General features: G+C 59.3%; 2 protein-coding genes across 2 annotated transcripts in view; one reads left to right on the top strand and one right to left on the bottom strand.

Annotated features, from left to right (window-relative positions):
- The window catches only part of RXRG (retinoid X receptor gamma), a gene marked incomplete at its 3' end in the record, with an annotated part of 147052 nt that overhangs the window by 78264 nt on the left and 47166 nt on the right, over positions 1-21622 (bottom strand). The gene's annotated exons all lie outside the window — the stretch shown is intronic.
- LRRC52 (leucine rich repeat containing 52) lies at positions 13636-21538 on the top strand (the record flags this gene model as incomplete). Its single annotated transcript, XM_079761373.1, has 2 exons — positions 13636-14257; positions 21213-21538. The coding sequence occupies 2 exons, from the start codon at positions 13636-13638 to the stop codon at positions 21536-21538; spliced, it is 948 nt and encodes a 315-aa protein (XP_079617499.1).

Below are 21622 nucleotides of genomic sequence, written 5' to 3'. Positions count from 1 at the left end.
TTGCTGGTTCGATTCCTGTCAGGGCACACGCCCGAGGTGCAGGCTTGATCCCTGGGAGGCAGCCAATGGAGGTTTTGCTCTCACATCGATGTTTCTCTCTCTCCCCCTCCCTTCCTCTCTCTCTAAAAACCCATACAAATATTTAAAGTTATCTACTTAAAAAAACTAAACAGCAAACCACACTCTGAGGGGAAATTGCCAGAGAAACGGCCAGGCTGTGGTGGCACAGCCCTGCGCAGTCCTGGTCAAGGCTGCGCCATCTCCAGAGCACGGGACGCTGCTCCAATGCTGAGACCAGGGCCAGGGCCACCGGCAGCTGGAGGCCAGGCCCAAAGGGGTCTGAGCGGCACCTGGCGGCACCTGCACAGACACAGGCTGCAGCGCACCCCAATGCTCCCCATCTTGCGCAAGTAGGCACTTTCATTTTCTTCTTCATGCTGTCTTCCCAGTGTTTGCAAAAAGCATATTAATAGGAAAGGTTTCCTACTCAGAACAAAACATGATTTAAAAATGAGGATCCTGGAGGGATTTCCGGGTTCCTTCATCTTGCTCCCACGAGGTGACAGTGCTAAGGCGCCGCAGGCTCTCCGGGCTCTGTGTGAGGACGTTATCTTCAGAACAAGACGAGGCTCTCGGTTGCTCACGTGCACACAGACCATGTCTTCGGTTCACTTCCCAAGGGTTTGCTTCCTTCAAGGTGAATGGAAGTCTCCCATTTCTCTCTCACAACGACTGCATTGAGGGGGGAGAGAAAGAACTGGGGGGCTCCCACCTGCTGTCCGCCGCCCGCAGGGCTGGGCGGGTTCTGTTCTCACCTGTGGTAGGTTCTGTCACCACCACCCAATCGAACAGGTTCAGGGTCAAGTCCGTTGTCACACGTAGAGGCAGAGCTAGAGACAGGACTCGCTCCAGGTCTCTTAGCCCCAAAGCTTGGATCATCTGTCCACACCCTAGTCCAGTGATGGGCAACCTTTTGAGCTTGGTGTGTCAAACTTCGCCAAAAAACTGAGCATAACTCGGGTAGTGTGTCACTTTGAGGAAAAAACTAACTCCAAGACTCTAGTCGCAAATGTTTCATCCTCAGGAGCAGCAAATGTTTCATCCTCGGCATGCGGCCGCGTGTCATCAGAAATGGCTACACGTGTCAGTGCTGACACGCGTGTCATAGGTTCGCCATCACTGCCCTAGTCCTTCCTCAGACCTCAGCCCGCTTCACAGACCTCGCACACCATTCCCCTCCGTGCTCTGAGTCGGGGGCCCTGACTTTAGACGCCTGTTCTCTTTAAAACGAGAGAAACACGTGTTGTGAAGCAGAGGGCATTGGACGAAGCACGCCTGTCCCTGGCAGCGCACAGTCCCAGCGGGGAAACGCCAGGGGCGCATGATGGCTTCACTCGCCAAGATTGCCCCGCTAACCGCACGCTCACCGGGAGGGATAGGCTTTGGGAGTTACGGGTCGGATCAGGAGAGAATCAAGAGCGGCTTCAGGTGCAGCCTTCATGTAAGGACCCGGGAAGTTCATTGCCAAGAGTTCCCCGCGCAGCCAGGGGCGATGAGCTCACACCTGTGTGCTCCGCGTGGCTGAGCCGAAGGTCCGTGTCCACGGGCTGTGTGCATCTCATCAGACACACGCGTGGACTGGTTGGTCCTGGAACCTCATCTGCTGGGGCCAGACCTGCAGGTACCAGAGCAGCTTCCTCCCGGTCATCTCGAGAGCAGCCCTCAGAATCCTTCCGGAACTGTCAGCTCAAACAAGCTGTGTCTAAGGCCCCAGCCCGCAAGGCGTGTTTACTGCAGCGCCTAGTTCTCCAGGGGAACTTACATTATTGCATTGTCCTGTACGGCTAGTGCACATCCTATATAATAAAGAGGTAATATGCAAATTGACTCTCATGCCCTCACACAAGATGGCCGCCCCCAGGTGGTCAAAGATGACCAGCATGGGAGGGTAGTAGTGGGCGATCAGGCCAGCAGGGGAGGGCAGTTAGGGGTGACCGGGCCTGCAGGGGAGGGCAGTTGGGGCAATCAGGCCAGCAGGGGAGCAGTTAAGTGTCAATCAGGCTGGCAGGGGAGGGTTAGGGGGTGATCAGGCTGGCAGGCAGGTGAGCGGTTGGGAGCCAGCAGTCCCGGATTGTGAGAGGGATGTCTGACTGCCGATTTAGGCCTAATCCCACAAATTGGGCCTAAACCGGCAGTCAGACATCCCCCGAGGGGTCCCAGATTGGAGAGGGTGCAGGCTGGGCTGAGGACAACCTCCCCCACCCCCGTGCATGAATTTCATGCACCTGGCCTCTAGTTTTATTAATAACCCAGAAACTACTCCAAAACCAATGGAAATAACAGCTGGGGAGCTTTGCTGCCGTTCCCACAGGTCAGGCGCCCCGTTAACCGTGTGGCCTGCGTAGCTCATTTATGCCCAAAACTCCCTTCAGCATAAGACACGATCGTCTCCAGTTCACAGATGAAAGGGAAGCGAAGCTCAGCGAGTGGCCAGTGTCGCCCCTGCCTCCCAATCCCTCAGCCGCCCGTTCCTGAGCACACAGAGATTTACAGAAGGCGATGGGCGCCGTGAAGGGCGATGCTTCTGTGGCCGCTAACGTGGTCCTGGGTGAGCGCCTGCTCCTGCTGCCTGGGGTGCAGACCGCCCTCCTTCGACGGACCCTGTGGGGTTTTGTCTGCAGCCCCACAGAAAAGGCGGGCTCAGATGGTTCGTTCCCTTAAAAACCTCTAACCTCCTGCCAGATGCTATCCACTGGCAACGTAAGAGCATCACCTGAACTTCCTCAACAGGAACGCTAGGCCCTCCCCTGAGCTCGGCTTCGTGTAAAATTCCGATAAATAAGACAAGGAGCACCAGGTAGTGAGGAAATGGGGAGCTTTGGTACTTGAGGAGGAGAGTTGCCATGAATGTGCAGCGTCCAGGGAAGCTGGGTAGTTCTGTCGGAGGACAGCAAGCAGAACGTGAACTGGATGGGAACTGAATGGGGTCTTGAAGGGTGGGTGGGAGCTACAAAGCCCAACGTTGGAGAAACAGGCCCGAGGGGAGCTGTGCCTTGTGCCGAGGCTGGAGTAACAGTGAGCTTGGGAAGGAGGTGGGGCAGAGCTACCGGCTGCAGGTCACCCTGGTTTGTCCACGGTGAATGGTGAGCCCCGCATGTGGAACGGGGGTGGGGAGCGGACGCCTGGAGCAGGGGCGTGGGGGCGAGGCATGAGGGGATGTGGGGGGGTGAGAAGTGGGGGCGGGGCGCGGGGAGGGAGCGGGAAGCGGGAGGGGGGAGCGGGGGTGGGGAACAGTAGGGAAGCGGGGCAGGGGCAGGGAGCGGTCGGAAGCTTCCCCGCAGAGGCCGGTCCTGGCGCAGGCCTGCGTGCAGCACATGAATAGGTATCTGGGTCTGGGTGGCCTCGGCGCCCTGCATATTCAGTCAGTGACGCTCCTCAGCATGAGAGCAGGACACATCTAATGCACTCAGTCTCTCTTTCCATGGCAACTAATCACAGTCACCTCGCAGCTCGCAGCTCAGGAAGATGGGCGCCTGTTTGTCTCCATGGGGAACGTGTCCAGGGTTTACTCTGGGTATTAAACGAGCATCTTGATAGGTTTGGGCTTAATTACTAGTAAATAGAATTGAAATCTGCCAGCAGGTTATTGAAAGCGAAAGTCCGGGCATAATAGGGGGAAGTGCTTCAAAGTGGCCACGTTGAAACAAGGCCATTAAAAGAACAGAAGACTCCTCTTAAAATCCAGCGCATCGTGTCCCGTGTCTCCGTCTGCTCCAGCCGCTGTAACAAAACACCGACAGCCTGTGAGCAAGTGTCCTTCTCCAGCCCGGGGGCTGGGAGTCTGCGGGCAGGGCCCCCGCGTGGTTGGCTGAGGGCCAGCCTCAGACTTCCTGAATTCTCACAAAGCAGAGGGGCCAGGAGCCCACTGATGGGGTTCCACCCTCATGACCTGTCACCCCTGAAGAGGCCCCACCTCCCAGCACCGTCACATTGGCCTCTAGGGTTTAGCCACAGCGTCTGAGCCCCGTTCACTACGGTGAACCCTGTCCCTACGGTCCCCCGAGCATCTTTCCCCGCCACAAAGGAAGTCTGGAGGAAATGTGGTGCAGCCACCCCTTCCCCCTCACCTGCCACCGCCGCCGCCTCAGCCCCACGCAGCGTGGCTGTGCCCCCAGCACCGCGTGAGAGCCCAGTTCTCCCCGTGGCTTCGCTGACTCCAAAGTTACAGGAAGTCCTCCCCAGAGCACCACAAAGTGGGTGAGCAGCCAGCACAGCAGGACGGCGGATGAGGACGTGGCCTCACAGGGCTGCGTGAAGTGCGTGGAGCCTGCATCACGCGGCACGTGCCCTCGGTTGGCATGGGGCCACTCGGGAATCGGAGCGCACCCAACTCTGCCGCTCCGGCCCAGGGCTGGGTGCCCGCCCCCCCCCCCCCCCCCCAGCAACTGCTGCAATGCTCTCCCTGCTAAGTTGTTCAGAGGAGGAAGCTGAGGCTCAGCGATGCTAAGCCACCTCCAGACAAGGCTCCCAGGGGGTGGTGGGCGATTTGGAGTAGGCAACAAGGCCAAGGGCACAGGGGAGAACCCAGCCAGTGTTCTGAGCACGAGCTGGGAGAACATGTGTCATAAAGGAAGTCCCCACGTCCAGGGACCAAATATGCACACGGGGTCTCCCGAGGAGGGGCGGGAAGCCATGCAGCCAGCCTGCTCCCAAGGACCGTCTCAGCAGCAAAGCGCACGCGCACATGTGCACACACACACCCAGGACTGGTTTCACAACTACAGTAAAGACATGTAAGAACCTTGGAAGACACAGAGCCCTGGGTTCAATCCCAGTCCTGCTACTTGGTAGCTGTGGGCAGTGTGTTAGCTTTGCCGTGTGTTAATAGCGGACTGCAAGAGGGAACAGAGGTCACATGCGTGGCGCAGTGTCTGGCGCCCAGTGAGAATCGGCTGGCATGAACTACGATGTGCCAAACCCCAGGCCCACAATGACAGCGTCATCTGTCCCCACAAACCCATCCCTCTGCACCTGGCGGCGCTGCCTGCATGACTGGCACCCACTCACCCACTCAGGAGCCACCCTCAGCTCCAGATCTCATGCACCACCTCCCTCTCCTCCGCCACCGTGTTCCCAGCTCACATTTTTTGGTGCATTTTTATGTTCAAAGATGCTAAGCTGCGCGCTTTAGAAGCTGGCCTGCACCTGGGCAAAGAAATAAGGCGCTGCTATCATTATCTCACTTTGCGTTTAAGGAAACGGAGAGGTAGAAAGGTGCAGAAACCTGCCCAATGCCAGGGAGAGGGGATTTCACCGGCGATCTGATTTCCAAACCCTGAGGCTGAAATATGGCCCCATGTGGCCTCCACCTGCAGGCCCCTCGCTCCGCCCTCTGGAGTCCCTTTCTAGCTCCTGCTGGCTCTATTCCACCCCTGCCCACGGCCAGGGCACGGCTCTCTGCTGGAGCACACCGCACTGGGGGCCGCTGGCACGGTCGGGCGCCACGGGGGCTCAGGCGGATGGGGACTTGGCCAGTGCGGAGCCTCTGAGCCCACGACGGGCCTTGCGGAGCTGGGAGGGTGGGCAGGAGCACAGAGGCCAGGGAGGAGCCGGGTCCGTCTAGGTGTGAGGCACGGAGGCTGGAGCCAGAGGAGGGGGAGGGGTGAGGAGCGGGATGCGACAGACGTTACCTCACCAGGCACACACACTCCCGGGAAACTGGCTTAATAATTCTGTTACCAGGGCAACAGCAGAAGAATCTGTCTCGGAGAGAACCCGCCGTGGCATGTCTGCATAGAAGCGCGCAGCTGTAAGCTAGAAAAATGGGGTGACGGCGAGTGGTCGAGGGACACAGCAAGGCGTGTGGGCCAGGTTCTCACGTGGCACTTCTCTGACCTTTCACCCCTGCAGTCTGGGGAGGAGGGACACTTGAAGCAAGCTCCCCAGAGGAAGGTACAAGGTCCATGAAGCAGAGGCTTAAGGCCCTGGACAGAGTAGCCATCCCGCCTCTGAGACTGAGACGAACAGCCTAAGGACGTCGGAGGGAGGGGAGCCGGGTCCGCAGTGCCCTCACGTCGCCCTCGTGGGCAAGCGCTGGACGGACAGCAGGCCCCGTGGGAGCCACGGCGCTCATCACGAAGTCAGCAAGCTGGGCCCCCTGCTCCCCTCCCACCTGCAGCTTTTCAGAGCGCGGGAAGTGACGTGCTACAGGAGCCCGTGGGGGCAGCGGGCAGCGGGCAGCAGTGCCTGGCCCTGAGAGTACCTAGGCTCCTGCCGGGACCACAGGAGCCCGGGCCTCCTCCTCAGAGTCCCTGGTTCACCCCGTTTTCCCGTTCGTCCGTTGGGGGAAGTCATGATAAAATGGCCATTTATTGCTGGAAGCCAGCCTTTCCCAAACATTAATGGCCTTTTTTTTTCCAAATGATACTGGTCCTCTGTCCTTAAGAATGGGAACAGATAATGTTTTCAAAGCTCCACATAGTAAGATGAGGAATACAGTAGATGTATGTATGTATGTACACATGATGCATATATTACACATGTATTTGCTTTGCAACTTATTAAGCTAAATAAACTTTGGTAGTTACAAAAAAAAAAGAGTGGGACCATACTTTTTTATTTCTATTATTTTTATTGATTTCCGAGAGGAAGGGAGAGGGAGAGAGAGAGAGAAACATCAAGGATAAGAGAGAATCATTGATTGGCTGCCTCCTGCACACCCCCTACTGGGAGTTGAGCCCACAACCCGGGCATGTGCCCTGACCGAGAATCTAGCCGTGACCTCCTGGTTCATAGGTCCATGCTCACCCACTGAGCCACGCCGGCCGGGCCCAAACCTTAACGGCCTTTTAAGGAAAACAGCCGCACAGCCGCACAGCCGCACAGCCGGGCTCAGGGTCAAGGCCGTCCTTTTCAGTGTCCGGTCCCCTGCCCAGCTGGCACGGTGTCGCTGAGAGAGACCTCTGGCCCCTCCTGTGGCAGCTGCGCTCCAAGTTTTTACTCCCGATACGTATTTGCTTACAAACCTGTCCACAGGGGCGCCGAGGAGACAGGATGGGTTTCCTGGGTGCTCCTCCTCCCGGAGCCTGGAGGAGGGCGGGTCCCCCGAGAGGCCCCCCAAGGCCTCTGCGATGGGACTTTAGCATCAGCACTGCTCTGAGGAGTAGGCCCAGGGCGGGGGGGGGGGGGGGGGGGGACCCTGCTCTGGAGAGCTCTCCGTAGCACTCCCCGGCTCCGACAGCTGTGCGGGCCCAGGGTTGCCATGGACACACAGGCTCCAGACCCGGGAAGGAGCCCTCCCTCCAGGAGCCGCTGCACAGGGACGCGTGTCACCTCAGGCAGCGGCGAGTCGACTGCTGGCCGTGCCACTCGCTTTTTGAGTGCGATTAGCAAGGTGTTTTGCTTTTAGGTCCCTAGCCTGCAAAACGAAGAAAACGACGCGAGACAATCTCCAAGGGTGAGAGGACTTTAAAGCGGAAAGTGTCGTGAGCCTTCTGAAGGACGGGAGCCCCAAGGCTGGCGATCACTGCAACAGTGGTTTGCTCCGGCCTGGAGCCAGGAGCCCTGGGGAGCTGGCGGGAGAGTCCTGCGGTGCCTGTAGGTACAACAGCGGTCGCCCCGCGGCGTCTGCGAGGTGCGGGTGGAAGCGCTGAATAATGCGGGGCTTACCCTCAGGAGCCAACGGGCTGGGCCGCCTCCTGCCCCCATCGGCCACCAGCTCGTGACCTCAGCGAGGGCGCCTCGGGCAGCTGGCCGCTTGTTGGTAAGCTGGGGCCCCACCACATGACGCACCGGCTTGCTGGCTCACATGCCTGACCCAGGGCGATCGGTGACAGTGACTGTCTTACATCCAACCACACGCGACCTTGACAATAACCCTGAAAAGCAATGTCGTCGTCCTGTCTTATCTCAGAGGAACCCGCTGCCCAAAGGAGCTCCGGTGCCCAAAGCCGCTCATTTCAGAGCTCAGGCCCCATCCCAGCTTCTGCCCGTGAGGGACCCCAGCCACTGCCAGGAGCGTCCCCCCAAACCACAAACTGGGTCCCCCCGTGCGTTTCAGGCACAATGACTGCCACAGGTACAGTACGTAGATTAGTTATGAGCTGAAGTGACCACCCCCTCAAAACGAGGCTCAGTGACAAGGCATCCTCTGGGGCGGCTCCAGGTGGCAGAGCTGCCGAGCAGTTTCATGTGGAGGTGCCTAGAGACAGGCCTCCCGGGAGCACGTGGGGGACAGGCCTCCCGGGAAGCACGTGGGGGACAGGCCTCCCGGGAAGCACGTGGGGGGACAGGCCTCCCGGGAAGCACGTGGGGGACAGGCCTCCCGGGAGCACGTGGGGGACAGGCCTCCCGGGAGCACGTGGGGGACAGGCCTCCCGGGAGCACGTGGGGGACAGGCCTCCCGGGAGCACGTGGGACAGGCTTCCCGGGGAGCACGTGGGGGACAGGCCTCCCGGGAGCACGTGGGGGACAGGCCTCCCGGGAGCACGTGGGGGACAGGCCTCCCGGGAGCACGTGGGGGACAGGCCTCCCGGGAGCACGTGGGACAGGCTTCCCGGGAGCACGTGGGGGACAGGCCTCCCGGGAGCACGTGAGGGACAGGCCTCCCGGGAGCACGTGGGGGACAGGCCTCCCGGGGAGCACGTGGGACAGGCTTCCCGGGGAGCACGTGGGGGACAGGCCTCCCGGGAGCACGTGGGGGACAGGCCTCCCGGGGAGCATGTGGGACAGGCTTCCCGGGGAGCACGCGGGGGACAGGCCTCCCGGGAGCACACGGGGGACAGGCCTCCCGGGAGCACGTGGGGGACAGGCCTCCCGGGAGCACGTGGGGGACAGGCCTCCCGGGGAGCACGTGGGACAGGCTTCCCGGGGAGCACGTGAGGGACAGGCCTCCCGGGAGCACGTGGGGGACAGGCCTCCCGGGGAGCACGTGGGACAGGCTTCCCGGGGAGCACGTGGGGGACAGGCCTCCCGGGAGCACGTGGGGGACAGGCCTCCCGGGAGCACGTGGGACAGGCTTCCCGGGGAGCACGCGGGGGACAGGCCTCCCGGGAGCACACGGGGGACAGGCCTCCCGGGGAGCACGTGGGGGACAGGCCTCCCGGGAGCACGTGAGGGACAGGCCTCCCGGGAGCACGTGGGGGACAGGCCTCCCGGGAGCACGTGGGACAGGCTTCCCGGGGAGCACGTGGGGGACAGGCCTCCCGGGAGCACGTGAGGGACAGGCCTCCCGGGAGCACGTGGGGGACAGGCCTCCCGGGGAGCACGTGGGACAGGCTTCCCGGGGAGCACGTGGGGGACAGGCCTCCCGGGAGCACGTGGGGGACAGGCCTCCCGGGAGCACGTGGGACAGGCCTCCCGGGGAGCACGTGGGGGACAGGCCTCCCGGGAGCACGTGGGCGTGGTGCCCTCCGGCCTGCCCTTCGGGCGGGGACAACCTCCGAGCCGGTGGCGGTGGCGTGGGCAGCCTGAAGGGAAAAGACAAAAATAGTCCCCGCAGCTGGCACTGGAAACAGACCCAGCCGCGTGGAGATACACCAGATCGAGGTCCATCCATCTGGCCTGGGCCCCCGCCTCTCGCGTGTTCGGGAACGTTTTTCTCTTCCCGGATGACCTTGGTCATCGGCTTCCCAGCCCATCCCCTGGAAAGGACTCCGGTGGTGTCCAAAGTCTGAGGGAACTGGACACCACAGCGCCCCCTGCAGCCAAGTCCCCGAAAATGATCGTTAGACCTGAGCCTGCTCACCCCTGCGGGAAGCAGAGCGCAGGCTGGACTTGGGTTCCCGGGTCTGGATTAAGTGCATCAGCAACTTGAACTTAATAAAGGGGCGCGTGCGTTCATTTCTGTTTCCTCATGAGAAATGTCTGCCCAAACCCATTTCCCTGGCACACGACCCCTGCACCCGCGGGGTGCTCCCCGGCCAGCGCTGACAGGCAGCTCACCCGGGCCAGGCACCGTGTCCTCGCTGAGTCTCCGTCCCCAGGGCTGGGGCCTTAAGGCCTCAAGCCTCCGTGCCCTCCCTGCACAGACGGGTGTGGATGGAGCTTGACACTCAGGGAGGGGCCCTGGGGAGCACCTGGCTGGGTTCACAGAAAGGAAACCCAGGCCCCAGGGGGTCTGTAAATCCCACTGCGCATAGTCACCCACTGCTCCACGGGGGTCCCTTTGCTCTGTGTCACCTGCCCTTCCCCTTACAACACGGGGCTGTGCCCACCTGTCTCTGGGTCTTGAGAGAGCTGGCATCTGAGAGCTCCCTGAGCTGGGAAGACAGTGGCCCCCCAGATGCGACTAAAAGTAGGCGCCTGCCCAAGACGGACTCAGGTAGAGACTGCCCTGACCCAGGGGCCTCCGCACGCTCATGCGACACCCACTGTGCTGGCGGCAGGACGGTCACGTGGCCACCTAGGGCTGAGGCAGGCGGCTGAACAGCTGCCCGCACCAAGGGCAGCCCAGCTGTGGCCGATGCTGCAGGAGCCGCTGGCTGGGGAGCAAGTTCTGTCTGCAGCCACCTGGCAGGGCTCGGTGATGCTGTGCCTAGAGGGGTGGGTGGGCCCTCCTCTTGGCCCCAAACGCCTCCCCTGCTGGGTGGGGCCTGAAACCTTCGCAACAAGCGGGAATTCGGAAGTCCTGGGAAAGTCGGAGGTTACCCAGTCTGCCTCCCTGTATACAGAGATGAGAAAAATAAAGCCCAGAGCTGTTCAGCAAGTAAACAAAGGCAAGGAGCCCAGTCCGGAACTGCCCAGAGCAGGATCCCTGAAACAAGCCTTCTAAGATGTTCCTTGAAGAAAGATCTCAGGGCGTCTGAGACTCTGCCAGGATCTCTGCTTTCCCCCGACGGGCCCACCTGTCCCCCAGGTAACAAATATTTACTCAGAATCAGAATGAGCCCTCGCCAGTTTGGCTCAGTGGATAGAGCCTTGGCCTGCGGACTGAAGGGTCCCGGGTTCGATTCTGGTCAAGGGCACATACCTTGGTTGCAGGCTTTTCCCCGGCCCAGGCCCTGGTTGGCCGCATGCAGGAGGCAACCAATCGATGTGTTTCTCTCACATCAATGTTTCTCTCTGCCTTTCCCTCTCTCTTCCACTCTCTCTGAAAATCACTGGAAAAATATCCTCGGTGAGGATTTTTAAAAAAAGAAAGAAAGGTAAATTTCAAAATGAGAAACATTGGCGAGATCTGGTCTAAAGGGCAGAGCTGAAACTACCCCAGGTGTTCAGACTTCAGGACCAAGCGCACAGCCCGCTCCAGCAGAAGCAGGGGTGCAGCCACTGGTTCAACGGTGCTCGGGCCGGCCCCCGCCGCCCGTGTGCTCAGCAGCCGCAGGTGGGCTCTCCTTACCCGCGGCCTTGCTCAGCGGAAGCTCTTGTAACCATATGGCCAGACAGGTAAGCCTGAGCCCAGGGCCACTGTCTCGAGCCGGAAATTAAATGGGGCGACCTGGAGGCACAGGCCCCCCAAGGAAAGGAAGAGGGTGTGAGAGAAGAGGTGGGGGTCAGTGAGGTCACTCAGAACCTCGGCAGGTCCGGCCGCGCTCAGCTCCCATCACAAGGAGACACAACCCAGAAAGTAAGCAAAACAGTAAGTAACCCTCATAGCCAGCCAGCAGTGTGGCGAGCACCAGAGGAGAGGGGGGCGCGGTGGGAGAGGGCGGAGGAGGGATAGATGGCGATGGGAGGAGACTGGACGTGGGGTGGTGAACTCAGCACAATATACAGATGATGTGTTATAGAACTGTGCACCTGAAACCTATATAATTTCATTAACCAATGTCACCCCAACACATTCAATTTTTTATTTTTTTAAATATATTTTTATTGATTTCAGAGAGGAAGGGAGAGGGAGAGCTAGAAACATCAATGATTAGAGAGAATCATTGATCGGCTGCCTCCTGCACACCCTCTACTGGGGGTTGAGCCCAAAACTCAGGCATGTGCCCTTGACTGGAATCGAACCTGGGACCCTTCAGTCTGCAGGCCGACGCTCTATCCACTCAGCCAAACCGGCTAGGGCTAAATTCAATTTAAAAAAAAAAAAAAAAAAAAAGAGACAGCCTACACTACGGAAAGCATCCCTACAGCCCGCCACCTAACCGCAGCCCCGGCCCCAGAGGAAACCAGGGGCCTGGACAAGAACTCGGCGCCATGGCCGCCCTGCGCCAGCTTCCTCTCCTGCGCCACCATGTGAGGTCCAGCAAGAACCTTTGTTAATTACAGGGAGAGGGCGAGTCCCCAGTCAGACGGACCTGCTTCAATTAGCACAATGATCATTTGGGTCATTATTTTAAGTGTTTGCATTTTCTACTTAAATAAGGTCACTTTCAATTTGGTAAACACTCCCAAGTCATCATCTTAATTCCCGGCCGTCACCGGGGAATGCTGAGTAAGTAAACAATCAGGCGTCGGCCACGGCCGCTGTCCCCGCTGTCCACCGGGCTTATTCATGGCTCTCCTGGCACCGAAGCAGGAGACAGAACCAACCACCAGAGACGTTCCCGCATCCGCCGCTCAATAAATATTTATGACCCACCAGGGGCCAGGCACCGTGCTAAGCTAAATATAGCCTTCATTACTTTATTAACAATCACAGCTAAGTTCGATTTGAATGTTTTAAAGAACGAAATCCTATTTTCCTAAGTGGATGACACATTCTAACCCGAAGGGGCTCTCCCCTCCATCTGTCCCAAGACCCCCGCCCACACCCGGCAGGTAGATAGTATAAACTCACGCTAGACGCACTCACGATTTTAAAAGTCTTAGGAGAATACAAATGCTAAGAGATGGTTCATATCATCGCACTCAGATTTTTAAAACACATTTGGGTTTTGTGTTGAGGGGAGGGGCTCATACTTGTCCAAATGGTTTTAAAAACACCAGCGCACCCACATGTGGCAAATGCAGACGGCGCTGTGCAAACTAGGAGAGCAGTCAGAGGGCGCCCTGGCTCATTTCAAAGGACGCTCCCCCACCATCTTCTCTGACAACACCCCAAAAATTGACACCCTTCTACACTCAGGACCCAAGGGAGAGCCCCTCTGAGGAGGAACCTAAGTCACTTCGGGCGCCTCAGGAAGGCAGGGAGTTGGACTGGAGACTTCCCTGCTCCCTCCACTGCCCGCGGACCAGGGGCCCAGTGTAACCTGACCCTCTGTCGTGGGGCGCTGGCGTGGGCACACACACACACACACACACACACTGCAGCCCCCACGCCCCCAGAGACAGCCCCTTACCCAAACTCAACCCCCCCGCCCCCCCGCCATACACACACACACACCCAGGCGAGGCAGGGCCTGCTCCTCGGCCAGGCAGTCCCCTGAGCTGCTGACATCACAAAGGGGTCAACTGGCCACCCCATTGTCACGTGGCTGCCCCGGCTCCCTGTCACTTGCAGACGAGGGGCAGGGGGAGACCTTTCAGGCGGGCAGGCTTCCAGCGGCAGCCTGGGAGCCAGCCACCGGGCTGGGCGGCCTCGCGTTTCAGCTTCTGTTCGCTTCTCCTGTAACGGAAAATCGCTCCGCACAAAGCTAGACCGCTGGTTCTTTCCGGCGCCCCTCCCCCGCCCGCCCCTCCGCAGCCTTCAGAGGGACAGCGGCCTGTCCCAGACGGTGGAAGGAGAGCAGTCACACGTGGCTGCCTACTATGTCCCCCGCTTCAGGCCCTGGGCCCAGGTGGTTACTCTTCTCCTTTGGAATGGGGCTGGTGTCGGGGTCCAAGTGTCCACCTAATTGTCAGTGCCAAGCCCAGGAAGTGATCTGCACGGGGACCCAGTTAACGGAGTACCCCCCTGACATCCCCCTGAACACCCGGCGGCTCTTCCTGAACAATAACAGCATCACCTATTTGCCGGCCATGAATCTAGGACTCCTCAGCGACCTCGTCTACTTGGACTGTCGGGACAACCTGATCAGCGAGGTGATGGATTACACCTTCATTGGGGTCTTCAGGCTCATCTACCTGGACCTCAGCTCCAACAACCTGAGCCGGATCTCCCCGTACAGCTTCTCCACGCTCAGCAGCCTGGTGCAGCTGAACATCGCCAACAACCCGCACCTGCGGGCTCTGAACAAGTACACCTTCGCCAACACCAGCTCCCTGAGGCACCTGGACCTCAGGAACACCGGCTTGCAGACCTTGGACCACAGTGCCTTCCAACACCTCCTCACGCTGCAGACCCTGTACCTGAGCGGGAACCCCTGGAAGTGCAACTGCTCCTTCCTGGACTTCACCATCTACTTAATCGTGTCCCATCTGAAGCACCCAGGTGAGGGCGCGAGGGGCGTGGGGGAGGATGTGCTGGAGTCGGACCCATGGGTTCCAGAAAAGGGGAAGTCAAAAGATATTCAGCCTGGCCGGTGGGGCTCAGTGCTTGAGTGTCGTCCCATGCACCAGGAGGTCACGGGTTCGATCCCCGGTCAGGGAAGATGCCCGGGTTGAGGGATGGATCCCCAGTAGGGGGCGTGCAGGAGGCAGCTGACGGATGTTTCTCTGTCATCGATGTCTCTATCTCTCTCACTCCCTCTCTCTGAAATCAATTTTAAAATATTTAAAAATAATAATGATGAAATAGAAAAAGAGCTGGTCAGGATGGGAGGGAAGTTGATTGAAAGCATTCTTATTGCTCTGCAGGGCCATCCGTGAGTTGACTGGAGAGGTAATAAGGAATTCAAAGAGTTGAGTTCTAGTCCCAAACTCAGCACTTGCCCATTAGCTGCCCTTGGGAAACTCAATTTCTCTGAGCCTCAGTTTCCTGACCCATAAAGTGGGGACAATAATGTTACCAAACATACAGAGGTGTCCTGACACCATGAAACAATGTGTGTGGAAATGATGAAGGACCAGTAGGGCAAAGGAATACAGGGACACTGTATTCCATTGGGGAGCTGTTTGGGCTCAGTGACCCGATGTTTCCGGATCTAAGAACCCTCAGTCTCTCACAGGCAGTAGAAATCCAATAGTGTGATATATAGAGGGGGGAGTTTGATAGGCAAGGAGGGGGCACATGAGCACCTGGACAGTGAGAGAGGGCGAGGGTCAGGCAGGGGACAGGCTTTGATAGGACAGTCCTTTGTCTTCGAGGCGCTCCCCTGTAAGGCAGACGGGGACGGCCTGAATTGGGAGAATGGGCTTCCCGTGCCCACCATCCCAGCAGGAGACGTCAATGTCACAGGCAAAGTCTCATCAGGTAGATTTCTATCCACTGTCCCCACCCTCATGCCATGGCCCCTGGGCACCTGGTGCCTCCTCCCTCATCTTTCAGACCAACCTACCTAGGACTGAGCTGGGTATTGGGCAAGTTATGGACACGGGAGTTCAGACCCTGAGAACAAAACCTAAACCCAGATCAAGGCTTGGCCTCAGCCTGGGCCATGGGGCTGGGCGTGGCCCGCAGAGCCAGGTGGCTGTTGCTGAGTCTGGAACTGAATCTTCACCTAAAGACAAGCCCCACCTCCAGAAACAGGTGTGGACACGCAGGTGGCTTTCGAGGGACGAGGGCAAAGGAGGTCAGCCCCACTGTGGGGCAGACATGGCCGGGGGGGAAGGAATCACCAATGTAGTGTGAGCTGGGCATGTGGAGGGAACCGAGCAATACCTCTGCCCCCGGATCTCCCCGCCCCCTGCTCCCACGGGGCTGAAATTAGGCATCTCAGATTCACCCTTCGGGGTCCCCCAAAGTGCCCTGACCTTGAAGAGGACCCTACGAAACGACATGAACTTCTGGCCCAAATGACACAAGTGCCCCTAAACCTTGATCAGCTCTGCAAGAGGGGGGAGGGGATTCCTGGGAAACCCAGGTAGCTGAGCTTACCCTGGCACCTTGAAGGAAGTCGGGTCCAGGGGAGAATGGAGAGGTGCTCACACAAAAGGCGCCAGGCAGGGCAACAATGTGTCTTTCCCAGGTCACCTGTCTGCCAAGCTCGCCCCCGACCCCCACTCCCACCCTTGAGCGGCTGTAGAGGGCGCCTCATTCTTCAGACTTCATGGTAACTACACTGAGTAGGAATAGCGAAAGGTGGATGCTATTACCAAAGGTCTTACCTAAGAGACCCTCTGGTGAGTTAGTCACCAGACGCATCGAAAACCATCCAGTTGTTAGAGCTCAGGACTCACTTCGGAGCCCGAACACCCGGCAGTGGAGGGGCGCGGTCTGTGCGGGCTGCCGGGCGCCCTCGCAGTTAGGACAGGCCACAGAGGCCGCCAAGAGGACAGCTCCTGCCGGACGCTAATCACTTTCCAGTCGTCGCTGCTGCCGGAAGGTGGGAGTGCCACTGAGCTCGCGCGGACGGGTCGGAGCCTCTGGGGTGCTCTCAGAAACGCACGTGACGCTACGCTCCTGGGCAGAGGACCTGGCCTCCGCGCCCCCTGCCCCGCCACCCCCAGGTCCGGCCCAGCGCTGCCAGCGGACCCCATCTCCATCCGAGCTGTCCTGTCCAGGGCCCATGTGGGGCCTCGGCGCTCTTGGAGTTTGGCCAGTGCAAATGAGGGACGGAATGTCCCATTTACTTCATTCACTTCATCTGAACGGCCACAGGAATGGCTCGTGGCTACCGCACTGGCCACCCCCTTTGAATTCGGGCTGCTTAAGAATCCAGCTCCTCACAGCACGGCGACCTCCCCACATCCAAGTTCAGCACGCCCCACTGCCACGGGGCAGCCGCAGTCCACTCAGCTCACACGCTGATGTACGTCCACGATGCGGACAAGCTGCTGGGGTCCTTTATCACCGAGGACGAAGTCGCAGTTCCCGTCTCTAATGAGACCGCCTAGGGACGCAGAGGAAACACAGGCAGAGAGCAGGTGCCGGTGCCCGCGCTGCCCAGGTAGCTCAGGGCGAGGCCCTCTCTGAGTCTCCAAGCCCCTCTGTGCTCGGGGTTCGGGAGCCGGGTGAGACGCTCTCTGAGGCCACTTCCGGCTGGCAGCCCAAGGACCGAAACAGAGGGAAGGGGCCCTGGGATGAAGTGAGAGGGAGCTAGTGGCCAGCAGACAGGGTCCCAGCTGCGCCTCGATGGGTCGGTGCCGAGGGGGGTGTCCGTAGAGAGAGGCCCTGGTCACACCGTTAAGGGGTATGATCACGAAGCAGGCAGCCTCTAAGTCTGCCTCCCAGGGGCCTCCTGTCTTCCTGCCTCTACTTGACCAGAACGACACCTCCAATCCCGCCCACAGGCCCTGGAATTTCCTCCCAGGCCTGGCCTGCTTAACCAGTGGTTCTCAAGCTCTAACCGGCCAGGAATTCTGACCAGAGAGCTGGGCGGGAGGGAGTGGGGCGCAGGTGCACCTTGGCCACGTTCTGAGGACGCTGTGGCCATGGCCTGTGTTCCAGACCCACAGCAGCTGCTCCAGCATGACCCGCGCTGGGATGTTAGTGGTTGATGATGTTACGTAACGCCTGCCTCACGGGGCATTTGCGATGTGACAGGGGACAGTCAGAAACGGTGAGAACTCGGAAGGGGCAGGTACCAGGGGCGGGAGGGGACCGTTTCAGGCCAGGGGCCCTGTGTCGGCTCTCAGTTGTGGTCTGGGCAGCAGTGCCAAGAGGCCGGGCGGAGCCCCCCGGGGCGTCTGCAGCGGGCAGATGGCTCGGGCCTAGCTGCTTCGGGTCCATGTCATTCGAGGGCATCTGAGCAGAGAACATCTTAGTCCTGCGTTCAAGGCAGCTGTCATTGGACAATGGCCCCATTTCAACCCAGAAAGTAGAAAGTCACCCATGACTTGCCAAAACGTAGATTTCCAGAATGAATTCACGTCCCCGCACTCTCCACCGACAATCTCCTCCATCAGGGATTGCAGTCGCGGGGGGGGGGGGGGGGGGGGGACAGGCGGGGAGCTGCTGGGAGCAGGCATTCCTGGCTGGCGAGTGCTCCGCCAGCATGCCCCCCACCTTCTCACTAGCACCTGGCCTGGCTCCCTCCAGCTGACAGCCCGGGCCGCCTCAGGAGGGCAGTGAGGGGCCGACGCACAGCTGAGTCGATGACCCTAAACCATCCAGAAAATCCGAGAAACGATGGGGGCCAGCTGCGGTTCCGGAAGGGTCCTGGTGAGTCTCCCGGACTCAGTCCAGGTGGGATCCCTGAGCAGGTGACCTAGTTTCCTGGGAGCTCAGGAATGCCAGGCCTCCAGGTACGGCCCCTCGGTTCCCATGTGCTCGGGCCTGCAGGGCAGCAGTGACGGTGGGCCAAAGCAGGCAGCCGGGCCGCCTCGTCTCCCTTGGGGTGGGGGTGGGGGTGGGGGGAAGAGCTCCCCGTGCGGAGGTGACCCAGCAGCATGTGGGTGCCACTGGAAAGAGCCAGGGACCAGCCACGAAGGGCTGTGGTGACCTTCTGGGGAACGTGCAATGTAGGCTGAGCCACAGTCCCTTCGACAGACCAAGGGAAGAAGCAGTTCCTCTCGGAACCATGGGGTTCAGGCTGGATTTCTGAAAGGGGCTCCCTGGGTGCCTGCACGAGCAGGTGTGGCTCTGGACCCAGAAACTCTTGCTTCCCGGCATCGGATTCCGGCACATGGCTTTCCACCTGTGAGCAGCGTGCTACACATGGAAATAAACAAGGGGTAGGTTATGTCTCCTTAGGAACTATTTGCAGGAAGAACTTAAACATTAATGATGCCTGTAATTATAGCTGGGAGCTTTAACTGGGGCGAAGGCCCTGGCCGTGGAATGGGGTGGAGCGAGGGATGGCAGGGGCCCGGTCACCTGTGTGCTGTGAGCGAGGCCCTGAGCCGTGCATGCACGTGTGCACACGGCGCCTGGTAGCTCTTGGTCAGAGGCAAGGAGATCAGGAGAGCCAGAGAGGGGACACTTTACAAACAGTGTATTCACTCTGTAGCCTGGGAATGACTAAAACTACCTGGGGGGTGAAAGAGTTAACTACACGTCAGGCACCCCAGGCCAGCAGACGGCTCTATAACCTCTAAGTCATCATACCAGACTAGGGGGAGGATGGACCATTTAAAAAAAGGAAATGACATAAGACAACAGAAAGCAACAAAGTAGAGGGAAAGGGACATAAATAAGTAGGGTGAACAGAAACGAACAGCAATGTTAATGGGCTGATTCAAATACATGGATCGCTAGACTGGATGAAAAGCAAACTCCAGCTCCGCGCTGCTCACAGAACTATACCTTACACATGGGAACATGGGAGAGTAAACTTAAAAGGGTGGGGAAGGCCACACAAGGGGACGCCTGGCCCGAAGAAATTCCACCCGGCCCTCCAACGTCATCAAACAAAGTCGATGTAAGGCGAGCACTTGAGGTGAGGAGGAAAGGTTCAGGGGAAGGGTAACTGTCCCGGAAGAGGTGACAGTTAGAACTTCCTAGGCATCTGGTAACTTCGCTTGAAAACACGTAAAGCTAAACCAGACAGAACCACATGGAGAAGTCGACAAATGCACACTTAACTGGTGACTTTACTATTTTTTAATATTTTTTATTGGTTTTAGAGAGGAAGGGAGAGGGAGAGAGATAGAAACATCAGTGATGAGAGAGAATCACTGACTGGCTGCCTCCTGCACGCCCCCAGCTGGCAGGGTGGCAGGAGAGAGCGGCCAGGCCGAGGCCTAGTCCTGTCTGAGCTGGACGCTGCCCCTGCACGTGGCCGCTGGGCCCCTGCACCTCCAGGGACACCTGTCACCTCCAGGAGGGCCTACCGTGGATGTGCTGGGGAGGGGTCCCCTGGGAGGAGATGCAGCCAGGCGTCTGTGACAGAGGGGAGGAGAGGAAGGAAAGGAATCCCTTTGTAGACAGAGTGTAGACGCCTGGGGCGCCCCTCCCCGAGGCGATCTCCCCAAGGCAAGAGGGAAGGGGCCTCCCTCCAGGTTGCTGTCAGCTCCAGTCACGGTTCCTTACTCGCCTTCCCCTGCTTCTCACTCTAACACAAACAGATTCCCCTCACTCCCTGAGCGAGGAGCGCACCGCCACAGGGTCTGGAGTTCCACCCGGAGTTTAGGGGTGCTGCCCTCCGCACCAGCTCTGAGGCTCGGGGACTTCTGCAGAACACGCTGGGATCGCTCAGTCAGACGTTCTCATCTTCCCCGTGCTGCCTGCATCCTGGGATATCTGGAACCTTCAAGATGCGAACCAGCTCTAAGTCTGTCTCCTTCTGGATAAAAGAGGACAATAACGTCCCGTGTGCGGGTGGTTCTAAGAATCCCATGAGAGAGCATGTGTGCGTCCCTTAGCATGTCATCAGAACGTGGTAAATCCTAGCTGCTTGGTTTTGAGCCTTGCTAACTCAAGCCCTGGTCCCACCCTGAGTGTAAGCCCCATGGAGTGATGCCTGCAGTTCATTCAAAAGCTTGTCCCCCCGGCCCCCACCCCGGCCGCTCATCCTCGCCAGGACTCTGAGAAGAGGTGTCGTTCTCTGCTCGGCTAAGATGAGGCTGGGATTCGGGAAGAGAGCCGGCCATCCCGCTAACGTGTACGAAATGACTACATGACAGTCTGGACTTGAACCCAGGGCTCGCTTTTTTTTTTCTGTTTTATTCTGAAGTCCACGGGGCTTGATATGGGAGGTGCTCAGAGGAGGAGCCGGGCCACAAAGTCAGCTCTAAAAAGGACTGAAGATGCGTGTGGAGCATGTGACCAGCCAGTGATGCTTCCCCGAATGGCTCTCCCCCCACCACCCTGGCTCCTCCTGGCTGGGGACGCAGTGCACGGGGAAGCCACCATAGGCTTTCCGGGAATCTGGCCCCAGAGCGCTGAGACAAGTGGCTGTGATGCCTTGGGTGGCCTTTGTGGTCCTGGCTGGGCTCAGGCACAGTGCAGAGAAAGAGACAGCTTGGGACCCCAGGAGGGAGGGAGGGAGGGAGATGGCGAACATCAAGGTGGGCTGTGGAGTGTCCATGCCCCATGGCCATCTGGCTAAGTTTCCAAACCTTCCCGCCATGTGGTGATAGTTGGATCTTTGAGGACTTCTGAAAGCAAAGCCCGTTTTCAGACCAGAAGGTGACCGGAAGGAAGCTAAGCTGGGGCAGGAGGCGGTCCCGGGCTCCACGCTTCTCAAACTTCCTGTGCACAGAGCACCTGGGGGTCTCATGAGGCTGCAGACCCTGACCCAGGAGGGCTGGGTGGGGGCTGAGATGCTGCATTCTGATGAGGCCCAGGTGATGCGCCCAGCCCACACCCTGAGTAGCCAGGGTTCAGGCAGCCTCTCCAGGTGCCCTCTGACCTCAGCACGCTGGGGCTCCGCCATTCACCATCTCCTGCTGTGCTTCTCCTCTAGATGATCAGAACGCCACGTGCGTGGAGCCCACCGAGCTGGCCGGCTGGCCCATCACGCAGGTGGGGAACCCGCTGCGGTACATGTGCATCACCCACCTGGACCAGCAGGACTACATCTTCCTGCTGCTCATCGGCTTCTGCATCTTCTCGGCGGGCACCGTGGCCGCCTGGCTCACGGGCGTGTGCGCCGTGGTCTACCAGAACGCCCGGCGCAAGTCGAGCGAGGCGGAGGACGAGGACGAGCACGGGCAGCCCGTGGAGGTCAGCAGGCGCATCTTCCAGAGAAGGTCGGACTCCGGCCAGGACGGCTTCCCTCAGCTGATCTAGCGCCGGGGGCCACACTCAGGCCTGCCCTCCAGGCCCCCCTTCTCTCCCACCCGCCCCCACTCCTGTTGAGCTGTCGTAGAGGCT

The sequence above is a fragment of the Cnephaeus nilssonii genome (assembly GCF_951640355.1).
Source record: "Cnephaeus nilssonii genome assembly, chromosome: 21".
NCBI lineage: Eukaryota > Metazoa > Chordata > Mammalia > Chiroptera > Vespertilionidae > Cnephaeus > Cnephaeus nilssonii.
The sequence above is the reverse complement of the archived record's forward strand: the minus strand, read 5'-3'. Positions and strand labels throughout refer to the sequence as shown.